This window comes from Ruditapes philippinarum, unplaced genomic scaffold (genome assembly GCF_026571515.1).
Source record: "Ruditapes philippinarum isolate M1 unplaced genomic scaffold, ASM2657151v2 ctg9984_1_1_1_1, whole genome shotgun sequence".
Lineage (NCBI taxonomy): Eukaryota > Metazoa > Mollusca > Bivalvia > Venerida > Veneridae > Ruditapes > Ruditapes philippinarum.
In genome coordinates, this window is record NW_026858100.1 from 772 (window position 1) to 19,619 (window position 18,848).

Consider the following 18,848-nt stretch of genomic DNA (forward strand, 5'->3'; position numbering starts at 1 on the left):
ACATTTTAGAGTACTCAGGGGTAAGATTTTTTTTTTAATCAATCTTCCCAAGCTTATCAAATTATTTTTTTTTATTGAAAGGGTTTTGAATCTGCAGCCCCCAAAAAGTTTGAAAAAAAGTTATCAATGCCGCTGCTCCAAAAAAAACCCCAGAAGGAAACACAAAAGGCCCCGGGACATTTGAGAGTTGGGACAGACTAAAAATATACCCTTTCGTTCTAAAAACTTTGGGCCCCCTTGAAAATCATCGTAGTTTTTTGAAAATGTTTGAGACGTTGTATAGAGTGTGGTCCTACATAAAAACGTGAAATGTTGTCCTGTGGAGTGTACTTGTCCTACATAAAAAAATGAATGTTGTCCTATGATGTATGTTTTTAGAAGAATCGGCTTTAAACTCATACATTATTTTTAACTTTGCCTTGATTTTAGTGACATTTTTATTATTTCAAATGAATATGCTATGTTTTATTTGTGTTGTTTCCTTAATTTTCTGTTAACAGGTAGAAGAGTTAGCGTATACGAGTCCCATATTGCCGGTCAGTATAGAAGTAAGGTAACTTTTGTTACTTTTATTGACCAAAAAATTGCTGAAATTCTTTCAATATCATAGTATCTTTCAACATTCACAATATCTACTTTTTCACATCACGGGCGCCAGTTAAAGTGGAACCTAATTATTTTTTACCCGTCACTGACGTGATAAGTGTCGGGGAACACCCGCCTATCAGCCTTGCATACTGATTTATATGTCTTTTTTTTCTTTTCTTCATCTTCTTTTTTGCATTTTGTCTCATTTTTCTGACATATTATTTACTTGATTATATGATTATTATAATTGGATTACGTTTCTTCCATTAGAATACATGTCTTTATAACCCTACGATTTATTATAGGTTTTAATCTATAATCTTTTTTTCAAAGCATCTTCACACATAGTGTTGTTATGCTTGATTTAGCGTTTGCGTTTCTTGTAACTTCCTTGAAATAATGTATGTGCTTAAAAAATATTTCTTTTGAAGTCTGAGATACACTTGTAATACATTGTAGGAACCGAAATTAATACATTTAGCGGAAACGAACCTACGTGTGACAAAAGAATATATCTGATATAGATTCTGATCAATATTTTTAAGTTCAATATTTAAAAAAAATAAAGATCGCGATACTGAAATAAGACGTGGAATGGTCTAAATATGTGCTACCGATTCATTTCGGACGGTTTTCATATTTGTACTATCCAGCTAGGCTGCTAACTTTACAAATTTCGAAGTGTCAGAATGAAAAAATTATGTTAAAGTTTAACATCTTTAAAAATAAAGATCACGATATTGAAAAAGGGCGTGGAATGATCTAAAGAAGTGGTACCAATGTATTTCAGACTGTTTTCATGTTTGTACTATTCTTAGTTTTCTTTAGACTACCAGGCTGCTAGGCTGCCTACTTCACGAACATTAGGAAACGTACAAGAATGTATGAATTTTCTTTTCTGTATGTTTTATATCGTGCATGCACTATTATTGCCACTGTAATATTTCATGTGTTAGTTTACACTGTTTGAAGCAATCTCAGATCTAGATACATTTGATGTTTCTTAAATATGGGAAGTTACCTTACATTCTTTCATATTTTCAGGCTGACGTATAAAATCGCTAAAGATCAAAAACACTGATACATAACAATTACATTTGAAATTTTATTTGCCGTTGAAATAGTTCTTTGTTCCAAAATAAATAAAATGATAGTATCTTAAATTTGTCTTATCTATAGTGGAAATACAACACATATAACACATCAGGTTTGATATTTGGCGGCAAGCGAAAAAAAGGACAACGTATATTACAACTATATATTATATTAAAACGTATTATAATCGAGCTTGTATAAATATCTTTAAATTTTTATTCTTAAAATCAAAATGTTTCAAATCAATAATATTATTTGCATTGTAAAATTTCCCCTAAAATAGATTGATCCATAATGGAATGACCGTAATATCATCAATAATTAAATTGATAGTATTTATTTTTATATTTGACTACAAACCATCAAAAAATAATCTATTATATATGATTTTTGTTGGTAAGTGTGAGATACAAATGATCCGATAGTGACATATTAGATGTGTGCAGGACATGGTGTTGATTGTATCGCATCAGGCCTTACTTCCCTTGTACGTAACTGTGCACGCACAATGTCGCATTTGCCGCTAAATGTCTATGAATAAGCTTGGTGCTGTTATAAAGATGGAATTATTCTATACGCTGTCTGACGCATGATGTAACGTTAAATATGTGGCGTCTAGTATCATTATTCACCCATTTTGACCTGTTAATATTGTCACCAATACAGACAGGAATATATTTTTAGACGGGCGTAGTAATCGAGTGAGAGAGAGATCATCACCTTGGACGAGCCGATAGCCGAATATTCGCGTTCATAAGAATAAATAATGAAAGTTATAAAACGAGAAGACTCGAAGGTTACGCGCTTTCAATGCTTTTATTATTGTCACGTACTCCGCTGTGCCGGAGTTTATTATAGATAGGATTGGTTGTTTGTAGCCGAGACTATGTAGGAAGATAAAACCTTTAGCTCCACTTGAAATAAATATATTTCAACATAGTTGGTTGGTTCTATTTTAATGTTAAAGCACAATCTGTGCTTATAGAAAATCACTTTGTACAAATAATACCGAATATCAATGTTAGAGATACTTGGACTTATAGAAACTCGACAGCACTAATTTGAAATGTCTAGAGTTAATTGTACATCCCATAAATAGTGGTTGAAATAGTGTGGAGAAAGTTATTATTATCAATTTTGTACGAGAGTATAATTCACTATTTTTGAGCAACATAGCACAACATATTATTGGACATAAAACAATACTTACGCCTATTTCTGTAGACGTTATATTATACTTATTTCTAGTGACACGATTGGAGGTGAGTGTAGGATTATTAACATCGACGCTATGTAGTACTGAGTAATCTAGAACGCTCACTTTACAATACACTTTTAAAGACTATAATGTTTCTGCATTATATATAATTTATTGAAATCGAAGCGAGTAATGATACATATTTAAATATAGTTAAGAATTCACATTCACATATTCCAGATTGTAATATTTTGTGTCGAGTGCCTTTACTGTATCGTTACAAGCAATCGCAATTGAAACACTCTTAGTCTCGAAGTATTCTAATACTCACTTATCAGATACTAGATATCAAAGTGGGATACTTATATTGTAGGGTTTTTCTCTGTCGAGCCATAATTATGAAATCTCACAGGCAGAATAGAGAATATAATACTAGACGCATATATAGGAGGATATGGACTTCACTATATAGCAATTGTGTCGGAATTTATGTTATTATCACGAAGGTGACTCGAGAGTGCTCCTAAATATAATACGTCTCTCTTACAGTACAAGAACCTGAACTGAGCAAACACAAGTATCACATGCAAATTAAATATAAATTGAGATGCAAGTGAATGGTTATTATAACAAAATACGCACGTTATGTTTGATTAACAGTATATTATATCTCAGTGAAATAACCGAGCACTTACCTGATGATAGTGTCTAATTATCGTATCACGCACATTGTCTTTTTTCGAATTGATTATTATCTCTGCTAATATACTGATGATAAGATGGCAAGTAATATAAATATGAACCAATTACATCGTTAAGGAATAATGAGTGTGGATAAACAGAGATATATTGTATTGTCTCATGGATTGACCTTATCATCTATGACCTTTTTCCTTTATATGTGGATAAAATAAGATATAATTAATTCAAACGCTCGATATGTATCAGACTAAAAACTCTAGTATTATTTAGTACAAGAATTTCAATACAAATTATTTGAACAATATTTGCACTAATTGGAACAATATTACACACGTCATATACAGAACCCATGTTTATAGAATACTAGCCTTTCGAGATTTAAACATTTACCTCTTCCATTGTATATTTACCTATAAATCATAATAGTCATATTCGAAAATTAACGCACACTCACATGTACTATTAATCAAATCTTATCACTATTAAGATAAAATGTTCATAGATAATAATGTCTATAATAGTGGTTAGTGATGATATAATTGTAGTATACGAACCTTATCTTAACTAAAGAAAGAACAATAATACTAGTATTTTGAGATAGTGCGTTTAGGATGAATATTAATTATTACGACCACTATTGGAGCAAAGATCAAGATATTATTATCCAATATGAGAATGTGTGGACTAGATATGATTTATGTCACGCACTCCATAGAAAACATGTAAGATTATGCTAACATAGGTAAAAATTCAATTTGGCCATAATTGTGTGGTTTCTAGAATTGATTGAGGATAATTTCATTGCAAAAAATAATCATATACACGTAGGACACATCTCTCAGGATCTACGTATCGCTTACTATATATAGAGATAATAATATTACTTCGACGACATTTCAATTGGTTTTGTGGTTATAAAGTGGAATGCTCCTTATTTATGTATGATATGTAAATGTGGCTAACGACAGTAAACTATTGATATCACCACTCTAATCTCTCAATTATCTACATATGAGTTTATGTCATTCACGCATTGTATTATAATAATCACGTATTCATCCGTGGAAACTAAATTGTCGAATCATATATATGACATTTATTACAAGATGACAGTGAAAAAACTAGATAAAAGACGACAAAGTACTGAAATCTAATCACTGGAAAAGATAAATTTGATTATATATCTACATTCATTATAAGACAATCATGAAACAGTAGATAAGATATTAGAGCAGAAAAATGTGTTGAGATTCTACGTAGAGGGATAAAATTTTAAAAAAGAAAGGTATACAATTGTCAAATGCAAATTAATTTTTGTTTGTAATAAAAAATAAATGTATATTATGTAAATTAGAAAAGCGACAACTATTCTCTCTACAGCAATTTTGCCGTTTCCCATACGGTTTTATTTTAATATGTTCATTTCTTAGTATACTATTATGCTCAGTATATTATCGTGTCAATTATTATTGAACACTTAAACTACGTAAAGTAGTGTGTAAAGTCGTTGCGCAATATATAATTCGTATATATTTGGATAATCATAAAATATACTATGTGGTGCATATAGCTGACGCAATACATACTCGTTTCATGCTAGTTATTATGTATAGAATCTTAATACAATCGTCTCATATATATTATATGTTATGTAATAAATCAAGACAGAGAGATATACAATTAATACTTTTATAGATACGTCTAGTGCTTGTAGTTATGGCTATATTGCCTTATAATATTTATAATGATTTAGCAGAGTTAAGTAATTTCTAATATAAGATAGGTGCGTGCATTATATAACTGCACTCAGATTAGGTTAAATTTTATGAACTTCTTACTGGTTACGATATACACAAATATTTATCGAGATAATATTCTGAAAAAAATTTTAAACAATATTGTACATGAGAAAATATTGCTTACTTGCATCAAAAAAAACTCGTTATTGCTATTATGACACAAAAAACACACGTTACCAATATAATATCTTTTCAAAATAAAATACTGAATGGCCATAATTTTAAGATCACGGAGTAAATTCTCTATAAATTTAGTCTATGTGCTTGCTCTTTTAAGACATTATCTTTATTTTGCTACACAATAATAAATTATTGATAGAGTTCATGTTCTTTAATGCCAGTATTATGACACTGTGTCCTCTGGTTTTCTCCGCAAATTATACAATTGATAATCTTGAGAACCTTCGAAGAAACTATAAAAATATGCGACATCTCACCGGCGATATGATCTATTGCGCAAAATTTTGACTTTTGCATATTTCTCAGATAAACCTATTGCATCATCTTATGATTAGATTTATTCAACCTGTGATAGAATTTGTCGCTAAAGTATATGATATGGGCGTACTCACTATAAAAAAATGAAAGGGGATTAAAGCTTCGTATGTTGCATTCGCATACTTAATTATTATTCTTGTCTGTTATAAGACGATACAATGCTCAAATTAGTATCATATTCGATTCTACTCGAATAAAGCGGCAAGTAAGTTACGAGTACCTCAAATGTCAATGCATTGTGTCGACTATTGTAATTCAAATAAAATAAGATGAGCTTTTAAACACATTTTATAAATCATGAGAAATACTTTTTAGGGCAATATTTTGACAAGAAAAGATATAATACACATATAATGCTACACTATTCAGTGTGACTTATATTTCAAAACAGCGAGGGATACACTTAACTCATCATTATAATAATACGTGTAAATGTCTAGAGAAATTAATACACCCCATAATATTCAATATTAGACGGAACTTAGATTATACAGTTTATTGTACTAAAAAATTTATTTAGAAATGGAGTCTAGACCAGAGAATCAATTAATTTAAGTCATGCAACTATATTTAAGACCAGCTGCCTTATAAATAGGATATGTGGGTAAACTAAGTTGCGACCTTGAGAAGATATAATCTCGTTATCAGATCTCACATAGTCCTGGAGGTATATCTCAAGTAAAAGTCAATTATTGTGAACGGTACCCGTGTGTGATTATAAGTAGTCAAGTTCCACTCAGCATAATCAAAAGTTTGGTATATATTATATAATATGAATCGGGATATTTTACTATCTCGTACTCATAGACACACGCAAATTTCCGAGTCAAGAGCGAGTATGAGGTACCTCAGATTTACACTAGAGCAAGTTCATATGTTAGTATATGTAATCTTATTCGTTGTCTAATCGCATAAAACATCTCTACGAAGAAAGTACCAAATAAGCCATTTTCAGGAAGAGACAGGAGTAACGTATTTCCGCTTATAAACAGTTTGATGAGTGTTATTGACATAATAGTAAGGCTATCACTGCCATCGCAAAACGAATAGCTATCACATAGGATTACGCATGAAAAAGAGATGGAATGAATAGTATTGATAATTAGTCTGAGTATTAGGTCGCAGATACGCTTCTCTAATGACTTCCTTGCTCTCGATTACCGAGGAATACGCGACTTGTTGTTTAATCTCTGACTTACACGTTTGCGTCGGAACTACTTGATTAGCATGCGCTCAATTTTCTTGTACGTGCGTTTATTTGCATTATTTTAACTAGCAATATTGAAAACTATGATTTAAATGAGTTATGATAGAGTAATGTGGATTGAAACTATATTATTGAAGTGAATGTCTGTTGCAATAAAAATGTATAAATTTTCATGAAGGATCAGTACTAGAAGGTGATACATGTGCTTGATAATAATACTATATTGTTATTATGTATTGTTTTGTAATACACCATATCATGTATAACTAAAAATTGTGCTCAATATAACTAATATGCAATCATTTTTATAGCAATGTTGATTATATAAAAAGTGAATAATAAATCATGTTGATCAAGTTGTACACGTGGACTTATGTCACAATATGATTGTATATACAAGTACACATCTTTTAAAACTCTATCAATGTAGATAATATTGAGCAATTTTTTTTCTATATTTGATCTAAAGATTATGAAAAAACTGTGGAGAAAACCATGATAAAAAGTCATATCATTTATTTAAAATCTATAGCATCATGTCTTATGCATGAAATTGGCGCTACTGAGATGCTAGTATTAGATGCACATTGCTGATGAAGACCATATTGCCTTATGAGACAACGTGTTCCTTGATTACTGTAAACAATACAAGTTTGTTCAGAAATATTAATTTCTATGAGCTCTAAGTTATTTATAGGCCTTATAAGTCAAGACAGTTAAGCTTCTTGTATAACGAGTTGCATCGCTATTATAACTTAAATGCTCGAGAATGCAGACACTCACCTTCATCTGATCTCATACGTTAAACTTCAGCCCTTTGAGCATGTGTACATCTATAATATATTGTCACACGGTTAGATGATCCATGCGCAGACGTCTAAGTTGACATCGTCGGATATAATCGTATTGTGGTTGCATATAGTCTTTGTGCACGTAATTGTAAATAGAAGTACGTTGATTATTATCAAGATCTTCTGAGTCTAGATTAGAAGTTGCTTAGAAATGCTCGGGGCATTCCAGAAAGATTGAACAGAGGCAGAGTTGTGGCCATGAGCATTGACATATGAGGTGGATTGATTCATATTGTTTACCAGAATATGTGGATACTCTCGTTAGTGTCGCTGAAGTATGTGTTCTCTGATATTTAATTCCTTGTGGGAACAACATGTTTTGTGAGAAAAAATCTTGATTTTGTACTGTTAAGTGGGGAACAGGAGAAAATTTTGCCGATTCGTCGTTAACCATATTTCGGGCTGTGTGAGAAAAATTCGTTTCATGTCTTCTGTTCTATATATAATCTTGATGTGACGAGATCTTAATAATGGTCTGTATTTATTGATATGCAGGTCTGTAAGAGCTCGTCTCGCGTAGAGTTGTATAAATCTCCTGGTCTCAGGCACATAGAGCAGCGAGATATCTAAGATTCAATTGGTTCATTCGATACGCATTCTCTATTCATGGGCCATTGATACTCGTGTCAATTGTGTGTCTTAATGCGCGGTAACGTAAGTTAGTATGAAAAAGGGAGTGTTCGTAACTATATGTGCACAGTTTCGAGCTACAGTTAATGATGAAAAAATGTTATGTTCGTATAGTCATTGGTTGGCAACTATTATGTTTGGTGGAGTAATCATAAGCTAGAGTCGAGAATCGGTAAAGATTCTTATGACTCTATATCAGCCGCTACAAAATTGACATATTTTTTATAGAGAGACTAACGCATATGTAAAAAATATCGCAGAAACATAGTATGTCATGATAATCTCGCTATCAGAAGTAAAAAAAAAGATTTATTTCTCAAACAAATATACGTATTATTGTTTTTGTGCCACATGTGAAAGCATTAAAATAATATATCTATCTTTTTATTTATTACATTGATATGATATTAAGTTGCTTGACTATTAGGAAGATAAAGCACGACAAGAGAGATACTCTTGCACGCTATCGAATATTAAAACATAAGTTGTATTTGTTCCCACTGGACTATATTGAGAAATAAAAATTTTCCATGAGAATGTTGGTTTTTAGCAACTAACAGACAGTATTTAAGTGGAAAATTTGTAATTTGATCTGACAAAGCAAGTCTAAGTCATTTATTTGACATGTTTTTTAACGTTGACGAAGTACACTGTGACAACTTTTGTAAAATCTTAACGCTCTAACCTGACCCGCGTGGGTGAGGTTGGAAAACCATCATTTAATACTTTATAATGAGAACAGATTTGCTCCTGTGACTGCCTAGTGTATTCATTTTGAGGACATTTACAAAATAATGAATTCAAAATGAAGAAATGGACATTTTGCCTGTGGCTCCTCCTATATTAAATGGAACTCAAAATTGGATATAACTTATATATATAACTACTAGTATTGTCTGTTATTGTTATCCGACTTAATTCATTTGGCCTACTTCGCTCTTTATTTTCATCTCACCACTGGCATTTACTGTAAGATATTACCTTTCAATATCACTAAAATTATATGTATTGCTTTAATTGCTATGATCCAAAAAAGCCGTCATTTGTCAGATGTTAAAAATTGCACATGTACATGTGTTACACACTTTGGGGTCAAAACGAGAACCCAAAGTGCGTAACGCACTTATTGGCCTGAGCCCAAACTACATCACGGTCTTTGGGTCGGACCCCCTAAGTACGTTTTACCCCTAAATGCAGTGTTACATGTACATATGCTCTCATTACATGCTTACAAACAATCTTGTTTATTCAATGTGCTGTTCGCATACGAATCATTACTATACTTTTGTTATGGAATATAATACAATATCGACGAAAAATTTAATAAGATTGAATGATGAATAGAAACATGACTGTTTATAACCCTTTAAATTCTAAAGGTTTAAAGCTGGAAAATAAGCATTTACCTTTTACTTATTGTACTACATACAAATGCAATTGCCCCAGCTAAAACAATAACTGCAATGATGCTGACACCAATAATCAGAGCTATATCCTGGTCTCTTAAATCTGAAAAAAGAAATTGTTTGGTAACTCAGTTTTATGATGACCTTAAAGTTAATTTGCGCTATCATTAGAATAAACGTATTATATACAATTTGAATAAGAAATATTTTATCTAAGAACATTTCTTTATGTTATATATTGTAAATAATTAACAGAGTATAAAAGAAGGAAATGGGCTGGTATTTGTGATATTAGATTACTAGTCCAACGCGTTAAACGACTCGGCCATGCCGCCACTTTTTCTATTTGTTATTACATATCGCTTCAACTTGCTTTTTAGTTCTATAAAGCGTTAATTAGTCGGCCATTTTTCATAAATGTGTATGCAAAAATAAAACTGTTATCGACGCTGTTTTGCTATTTAAGTCATACATGTTTCCAGTGCCATCAACTAGCATATACTGTAGGCTCTTTTTTCTTCTCTTTTTTTTCTTTTTTTTTTTTTTTTATTAATTTATATTCTTTATTTTTTATTTATTTCCTTTGCAACTAGATTAATAGGTAAAATATTTATTCGAGGGAAATACACATAACTTATCATTAGATTATTAGAACTAAGTTATAGTTTTATTTACTGTTTATTTTTAATCATTTTAAGTCTTGATTCAAATGCTTCTGTAATTTATATTGTTATTCCTTAAACGTTTATCATGCAATTACTCAGGTGTCATGCAAAAAAGAAAATCAATCATTTGTAATGTATATTATATTCAATCTTTATTTTAGTCTCATCAATGTACATACATACAACAATATACATAGAACACATATAACATGATTTAAAAAGTACATTGCCACTCATATATTGAGTTATAAGAGACTTTAGTAACAATTCAACGAATAAAAATGCTTACGTAATTACTGCTATATATACTATATACATGCTTATATCGTTAAAGCTAAGAAGCAGACGCTAATCGTTAAATAAAAAAAATCATTAAAATACACGAAGATAAAAAACTGAATGTGGAAATTTGTGAATTTGCAATCTATCAAAGTGTTCTGTCCTCAAAGCAGCAGGCTTCCAGAAGATAACAGAAAATAACTACCTTCTTACTAACATTTCAAAATCATTTTTCAAAGAAAAATTATGAAGTCAAAAGAAATCGAAATGACACTTCAAAATATTTACATTTACTTAACAGTTTTGATATGATGAATCCTGTAACCACAAAGGAAATAAATGTATGTATATGTTCCATTTAATAGAAATACCTAGCTTGAGACTGTGATAAAACACCTGTAGAACAATGTCGTTTCCTTTCTTCTTTTTATCTTTTTTGTCATTGTAGGTATTTTTGTGTTCAGGGAAGCATATGTAAAAATATAGTGATTGGTTTACCTGATTCTGGTGTTGTTGTAACTGTTGTCGTTGTCTGTGTAGTAGTAGTAGGAGCCCTACATGGTAGATCCGACTCTAAAATAATTAACAAAGGTTATAAATCGGCTCCTGATAATAATTATGACAACAACAATAACAATAACAATAATAAAATATAATGATTGTCATAATTAAAATGATGCTAACTTGGTGTGAATAAGGTAGCACCTTAGCATAAATAACAGTACCTTATCATAAGGATTATGTTTTGGATAAATGAATAATTCCTGAGACAATAACTCAGTTAAGTTTTAGTTTTTTATAGACATATTGTTGCTGTATTAGAAAAATAAGTTAATTATTATCTATAAATTTCATTTGAAGTTTTGTGTTCGTTGTATAAAACAGATAAAGTGTGGTATTCGTGGTATAAATAATCTTTTTAAGATTAGATTGATTAGCTACAAAGCACTTTCCATTATGTTGTGGTATTTGAACTTTAGAACTTAATAATTCCAGGTGTTAAATATAGACTCTTACCCCTGATTCTAGCACACTTATATACACAATTCCTACATAAGAGAGACCGAGCAAGCGGTAGACGATGTTTATTAACAATGAACGAAATGAATACAATTATATGTTACGATCTTCGGGCGAGCATTATGCTGTTTTATTCGTCGAGTTAAATAATTGTTGTAATTAAGCTACAGAAAAAATTGTTCCTAAGTATTTATTTCATGCCCAAAGGTAGACTTTCATTAGTGAGGCTTTTCACTTTGTGTTTATAACGCATATGACGTCACGTTAAGATGCACCCCTTTACCGAGTCGCATATGAGATAAATTGCATTATCATAGAATATATAATGTTTAGAGTAAATAAACGCAAAAAAAATGCATCAAAATTTGAACGGTCTATTCATCAAATATACTTATATCGTGAAGCCTGGATATTTTCAACTTTTGTTCTTTCAAGATAATATTCATTTTCAAAACTTTGCCACTTACCAAGCTTTCTTTAGTTGTAATAAATAAAAGTCTTACCAATACAATATGCACTTGTACATTCCTTTAAGGGTTTTAAATGATAAACAAAGAAGGTCGAGCAATTCTTTATTCTCATTGTCACGTGATCTTTACAGCAGTCATTATTTCTTTTTATACACACCGTCATATTAATTTCACCATCTTTTTCAGTAGGATAAGAACCTGCATATTAAGTAAAAGATCCATTACTTGACATAGTTTTAGATCTGTACCAAGGACACCATAAACTTAAACATTTTTTTCATATAAACAAATATTAACATTTGTCGACTATAAAGATATCTTGTTCATTGTTAAAAAGGGGGTTAACGCCTCAAAACGCCTTAAAAATACATTTGTAGAGTAGACATATACTTTCTTAATAAGACAGGTTTTTACCTTTTACGAAGAAAATACAGACAAATCGCAGAGAAATACACCAAAAAGCCTATCAAAATAAAAACAACGTTAACAAATTATCAGAAATACACATTTGTTAAACACGTGTATTCACACCTTCTAACAAAGTTATGAAATTAATTATGTTAAAACTTTTGTAAGATATTAACATACCATCCATCCATGCAGGATAAGCGTTCCCGCAAGAGCCCTTGCTAGGACAATGATTAAGTAACTTGCCACCCTCTATGATATACCATGTTGGCGAGTCGAGGTATTTGTCACAAATCTGCTCGTGGGAGCCTGGTATTGTGCAGTTTTCATTGCGTAGACCAATGCTGTCTCTAGGAAATTTGGAATGTCCGGTTGATAAGCAGGGATTCATGTTATGAACTTAAATATAAAACAAAATCAGTATCAATGAGTCATACCGATATTAACGTTTATCAGTTTAAATAAACTCACCGAAAACGGTATTTTAATTATGTCCGATTTCAGTTGAAATAGAATTTTTGAAAAAATAAAGAGACTGGAAATATTTTTGCTAGATTTTTACATCATGACCACTAATTTTTTTGCAGTTTCCTCGGTATTATCTATGCTTCGGCATTTCTCCATTATTTAATTGTGTAATTTCCTTGTCATAATGCATCCCTTTAACTTCGATTTTCACAATTGCTCAGATCTGAATAGTAACTGAAGCGGCTTGCAGCAAAAAAAACAAAACAAAAAACAACAACAACAACATGAAAACAACATATTCATTACCCTTATAGTGCATTAAATATTTACCTCTATGACACAGTTGTAGAAAAGTTAATGCAAACGTAATTAAAATGACAATCATTATAAAATCAATACTATTTTGTTAAATTCTTAATAGTATTTAAGCAACTGCGCGTAAAGCAAAAACTTTACTTACCACATTTTATTATCCATAATAATAATACTATATTCAGTTTCATCCTTACATTCGAACTCCATACATAACCATGAACAGTTTGCTTAAAAGTCAAGCTCACAAACGGGAAGTATTTGATAATTGTCACACGCGCATTAAAACGATGCCTTGATCCATTCTGATCTGCTTTTCAAAAATTTATCTAACATTTAATCTCATTTTGCAATAGAAACGTCGATATAGAATTTAAATTGTCTAAGACAGTTTGCACAGCGATGACGAATTTATTTTCACACACACTTTAATCCCTAGATGATATCTGAATAGTTTTGTATCTGTGTATAAATAACAAAGAAAAAACAAAAGTTATATAGTCCAGTTTCTTTTTAATCTTCCAATTCTCTGAAGGGGTATTTTCAAGATTTTTATAAGATAAAAGATTTTTTTTAAAAAATCAAGCACCTGTGAATTTAATTTTTTTTCTTCCGATCGTTTTTAGTCAGTTGTAGTTGACTTCTCGACCATGCACAATGTTTACTGCTGTTGTTTTACCGATTTTGCTAACCATATTTCAAGTAACTACCGTTTCTTCTTTAAGTTCAGGTAAGTTTGTTTATTATACTGAAATAGGCTTAATTTTATTGTTATAATTTTTATCATTATTGTTTTTTAAGTAAGATACTTACGAGCAATTACGTAACCAGGTTTTTTTTACCAATTTTCTTCTTCAAATAAAAATATTTGAAAAACCGATGATGGATGGACGATAACGAAAGTGTACAGTGAAACAAATACGACTGGGACACATATATCCGAAATCCATAGGTATATAAATCTGACACATATTTTGTAAAAAGAGATACACTAAAATTTATTTTCAACACACTTATTAATCTGATCTGTAATTCAAAAAATCAATTTACAAACAATGACATCAGATATGTTTTAATAATATCTAAATTGACAGACCCATGTGATACTGCTACTGACCTGCCTATGATAAATCAACGAATTATTGGATACAAGCTTGTAAAGGATGAAAAACCTGTTTGTGATAAATACCTTCACTTTTTGGGCGAATGGTTCAGTTTAATGGGAAAGTATGTCATCGCTAATACAACGCTGAATTGTGGAACAAATTCAAACTGGTACTTGAAAGGTAGAACATACAATTTATTTATTCAAACTAGCCACGTTGACTTTTACAACATTTAATCTGCATTTTGACGATAATATTCAACAACTTAGCTGGCTGACGCTTTTTGTTAAAATCCGTTAAAATATTACCATTTAATTTTACATGTAGCTTGTCCAATCAAATTTTAAGCATTTACTAATTTTGTATTAGATGATAATACATGTAGTATACTCATCTAAATTTTTATCAAGTAAAGCATTGAGACAAGTTTTTATTTCTTTTTTCCGAAAAATCAATAATAATGTACAAATATTAAAATAATATTTTCCCCGTTGTAACCTAACGTTACGTTCGTTTCAAAATGGCGTCGCCATCTCATTTTAATAATGTTTTGATTTTTGGTAAAAATTAACCTTAATCTAGACAATACTTGTTAACAGTTTACTAACATTCGCTTATGATTGGCTCATTTAAAAAATGTGCACGTTTAACCAAATGTTTTCTAGTTTCTTTTAAAATTTTGTCTGACAAAAGTAACTGTGCGTGTCAATGCTAAATAAAAACCAATTACATCCAAAGTTGATCCATTCATCGAAATTTAAAGATCCTGTTACACAATTTCTTTCATGGTTTTATTTCATAGATATGATGCTCAAATTAAGATTTGTCGATATTGTAATTTCCAATAAGCATTATTTATAAAGATATTACCGAATTTAACATTTCATGTAAATAAACGGAGGTAATTAGAAATTTATTTTCTATAAATTCTAAACCAATATCAATCACAAAACATACAGGATCTTCAAAGAATGCTACCTATGTTACCCGGCACACGCCGTCATAAATACATTGAATCATTTTAAATCTCTATCGTAATAGTCAGAGTTTGATACAAAAATTAAATGTTGAACAGAGGTATTTAAGTGGTATATGCTGCACGCCTCAATATAACTAAAATATGATGAACAAGATCAACAAGCAAAGACGGCGCAAACAGTTTTTTAATCAGGAAAATGTTTAATTGACTTATGTTAATGTGTTTAAATTGATATTACTGGCGAGTTGGGTTTATTTTGACCTATTACTAACAATAGACCCGGCCACACCGCAAGAACTTTGCTGGAGCGTTCCTTGAACTGTAGGGATAGGGGACCGAATTTCGACAACACTCGTCACCGCGCACAAAATGGGAAAAAAATCGAAAACACGGGCGTTGCCTTAGCGGTAGACCGTTGAAGCCGGCGTTTCAATAGCGTTGGCTTAACGGTAGCGAGCGTTGGTTCAGCGGTGACGGGAGTGCTGCAAGAGCGGCGTTTGACTACGATGCTGAACGGATCGCTTTGATCATCCCTCAGCTTCACCATCAGCTTGTCATACAGTCCATGTTCAGGCCTTCTCAGTATCCACTGTCTGACCCACACATTTCTGTCTCTCCTTCTTCTCTCTCAACAGCTTGAAAATCGTGCAATCTGAGGAGATTCTGATTCTGCTGCTGGACTAGTGCACCAATCATAGATAGTTTATCAACATCCATGGTAGTCCAGTTTTACTGTTACTTTGAGCAAATTCGATGGAAATGAGGTAGCACTCAACGGCAGCTCAATTCCAAATGGGCTCCTGATCCATTTCGCTCCGTAATTATAGCTGAATTCTGGTTCCGCTCCGACACCTCCATGCAAACGCCAAACCAAAGTTTATCACCGCAATTGATCGCTGCTTCAAAGCCCAACACTGTTCCAACAATCCCGTGCCGCTTGTAAAACGCGTACAACGGCTCCACCAAAGTTTGTGTAACGTTTAATCACCGCCCGGGCAAGGCTGGTTAAGCAGCGGGGGTCCAGCGTTCAAGATTTCTGCGTTAGCCTAGCGGGCCCAAACGTCCACGAACTAACGTCTAGCGGTACCAAACTTGGACTGCTGCGTTGTTGGAGCGGTGGTGAACTTTGCCGGAGCGGTTAATTAATTGCCCGCTTCTATCCGCTCTCAATATTTTGAGCAGCTCAATACTTTCGAAGCGGCAGGAGGGGCCATAAGCGGTGACCGAGCGTATACGGCGTTGCCTTAACGGGGCCAACTTCTGATGAACGGTAACGAGCGGTGATGAATTCTTTTTACCGCTCCAGGAACGCTCCAGCAAAGTTCTCGCGGTGTGACCAGGCCTATAATGAGTCTTAATCTAACCTTTATTCCTATATTCGTTATCTTGACAATAAAAACATGTTTGAATGTTTATAAATATTAACGAGACTGCATTTTTATTATTTATTTGTATAATAATTTCTTGCATATCAAACTGGTGTTTCCGTTAGGTTTTACCCATGTCGGAAATTTCATACCTCCATATTGACAATTTTGTTTGCTTGACCCCACATAAAGATTATTGACTGTCAAGTATATGTATTATGTATAATAAGCTCGTGTGAAGTAAGAATTTTTACGAATTTAGTAGATAGATTATTTCTCCAAATTTTAAGAGAAAGACATATCTACATACAGAATATACAAGTATAAAGACATTGACATAATATACAACGTACATAAACCACGTTCAGGTTTCCTAATAATAGTAAAAAATATATGCATATGTAATATTATGAGCATAAGCCATCAGGTGTTTGAATTACATAAAGCTTCTCTCCACAAAAGGATGCATATAACTCGTTGTTAAAGTTTAAGCATAGAATGCGCAGGTTGGTCTAGATCCATGCTGATGGCTTGTCATCTCAAAAAGGTTGGTTTTGTCATGGCGCGGCTCATTAATGTATTTAACAATAAATTTTAAATGGTAATAGAGCTTTGGGTTGGATATTTAGAAGTCATTTATTATCAGAATTGAAAACATTATGCTTTAATTAGTCCCCTACCGGTTTACCGGAGGGGACTTTAGGTTTACCCTCTGTCCGTCCGTCCGTCAGTCAGTCAGTCAGTCCGTCCACAAAACTGGATCCCGTGATAACGCAAAAATTACTGAAGATATTAATAGGAAAAATATTTGGATAGATGGCAGTATGGAGATTATGCACGTCTTTTTCTTTTTTTCGTATGTTTAAAATTATAGTTGTTATGGCTTTAGAGTGTCCTTCAGTCCGTCTGTCTGTCTGTACATAAAAACTGTTTTCTGTGAACACTTTTAAAGAACTTTTTCAACAAATGAACTTAAATTAGAAACATAAGTGAATGGCCAATGGCCCTTCAGAATGTTGCTGGGGTTCTAACCGGTAGGGAACTTATGGATTGCTTGCAATACTATGATAATTGCTTGTTTATCTTGGCATGGAGAGACAAGTTTGGAAAATTGTTGTTTCTTTCATAGTATACGAGTGCAGTAAAAATGTACAATAAATCAATATTAAGAGAATTGAACAATATGAATTAATGCTAGTATAGAAATATTACTATTACTGCTACTTTGTTATTGCATTTTGACTTTGAATAACTGTTTACGATTTTTGCATATAGATTCGTGTACTTCTTTTAAAATACAACATTATGTCTTATCTTAAAGCCGAAAAGAACTTGGTCTATGTTAGGCACATTTTATGGTATCAGGTCTGCCATATTAAACGATAGCCTATGCTGGTCGAATCGAGAAAAGTATAGGCTTCTGAAATGACATAAAATATTTGACACTTTGGTACAAATGCTAATACAATATCGTTTGTCTTAAATCATGTACATGTAACCTTATCATACAAGTATAGCATTAAATGCGAACATATAGGTTCATGAATATACATTACACAGTCCAAATTATAGAATATAAAAATGTATTTCTAAACATGTTATGGAGCATTTTCAAGAGTGTGTACTGGCCGCAAGTCGCTTGATTAGACGCCAACGCTGTAATCTGGTCCGTCTGTCTTTCTGGAGCACACATTATCCATTCTGCATACGCATTAATCCCCATAGTTTCAAACATGTAGGACCAAAGTGTTTGTCGAATTATCATTTCACTCAAAAGTTTAGAACATGGTCCACGATACT

The 18,848-nt window shown here is 32.0% G+C and overlaps 2 protein-coding genes and 1 long non-coding RNA gene across 3 annotated transcripts in view; 2 read left to right on the forward strand and 1 right to left on the reverse strand.

Annotated features, from left to right (window-relative positions):
* Positions 1–435: 435 nt before the first annotated feature.
* On the forward strand, positions 436–1,744 carry LOC132752095 (uncharacterized). The gene is made up of 2 exons (XR_009628764.1): positions 436–536; positions 1,633–1,744. It is a non-coding gene; the product is annotated as an uncharacterized LOC132752095 (long non-coding RNA).
* An 8,226-nt stretch (positions 1,745–9,970) lies between these two features.
* Positions 9,971–13,994, reverse strand: LOC132752094 (pancreatic secretory granule membrane major glycoprotein GP2-like). The gene is made up of 5 exons (XM_060742371.1): positions 13,745–13,994; positions 12,997–13,215; positions 12,442–12,606; positions 11,417–11,491; positions 9,971–10,077 (listed from the first exon to the last, which is right to left on the reverse strand). Exons 1-5 carry the CDS (start codon positions 13,785–13,787, stop codon positions 9,971–9,973), a joined length of 609 nt encoding a protein of 202 aa, XP_060598354.1. The 5' UTR covers positions 13,788–13,994.
* A 238-nt stretch (positions 13,995–14,232) lies between these two features.
* Positions 14,233–18,848, forward strand: part of LOC132752093 (uncharacterized) — a 32,931-nt gene continuing 28,315 nt past the window's right edge. The window contains exons 1-2 of the mRNA XM_060742370.1: positions 14,233–14,326; positions 14,691–14,882. Of these exons, the coding sequence (XP_060598353.1) occupies positions 14,254–14,326; positions 14,691–14,882 (265 nt within the window). The 5' untranslated portion in view covers positions 14,233–14,253. The remainder of the gene's footprint in view (positions 14,327–14,690; positions 14,883–18,848) is intronic.

Coding starts and splice junctions, on each gene's coding strand:
- LOC132752094 (XM_060742371.1), bottom strand. CDS start 13,787: ATGAAACTGAATATAGTATTATTATTATGGATAATAAAATGTG. Junction 12,607..12,996: donor TTATCCTGCATGGATGGATG/GTATGTTAATAT, acceptor CTTAATATGCAG/GTTCTTATCCTACTGAAAAA. Junction 11,492..12,441: donor TACAAGTGCATATTGTATTG/GTAAGACTTTTA, acceptor TAATTATTTTAG/AGTCGGATCTACCATGTAGG.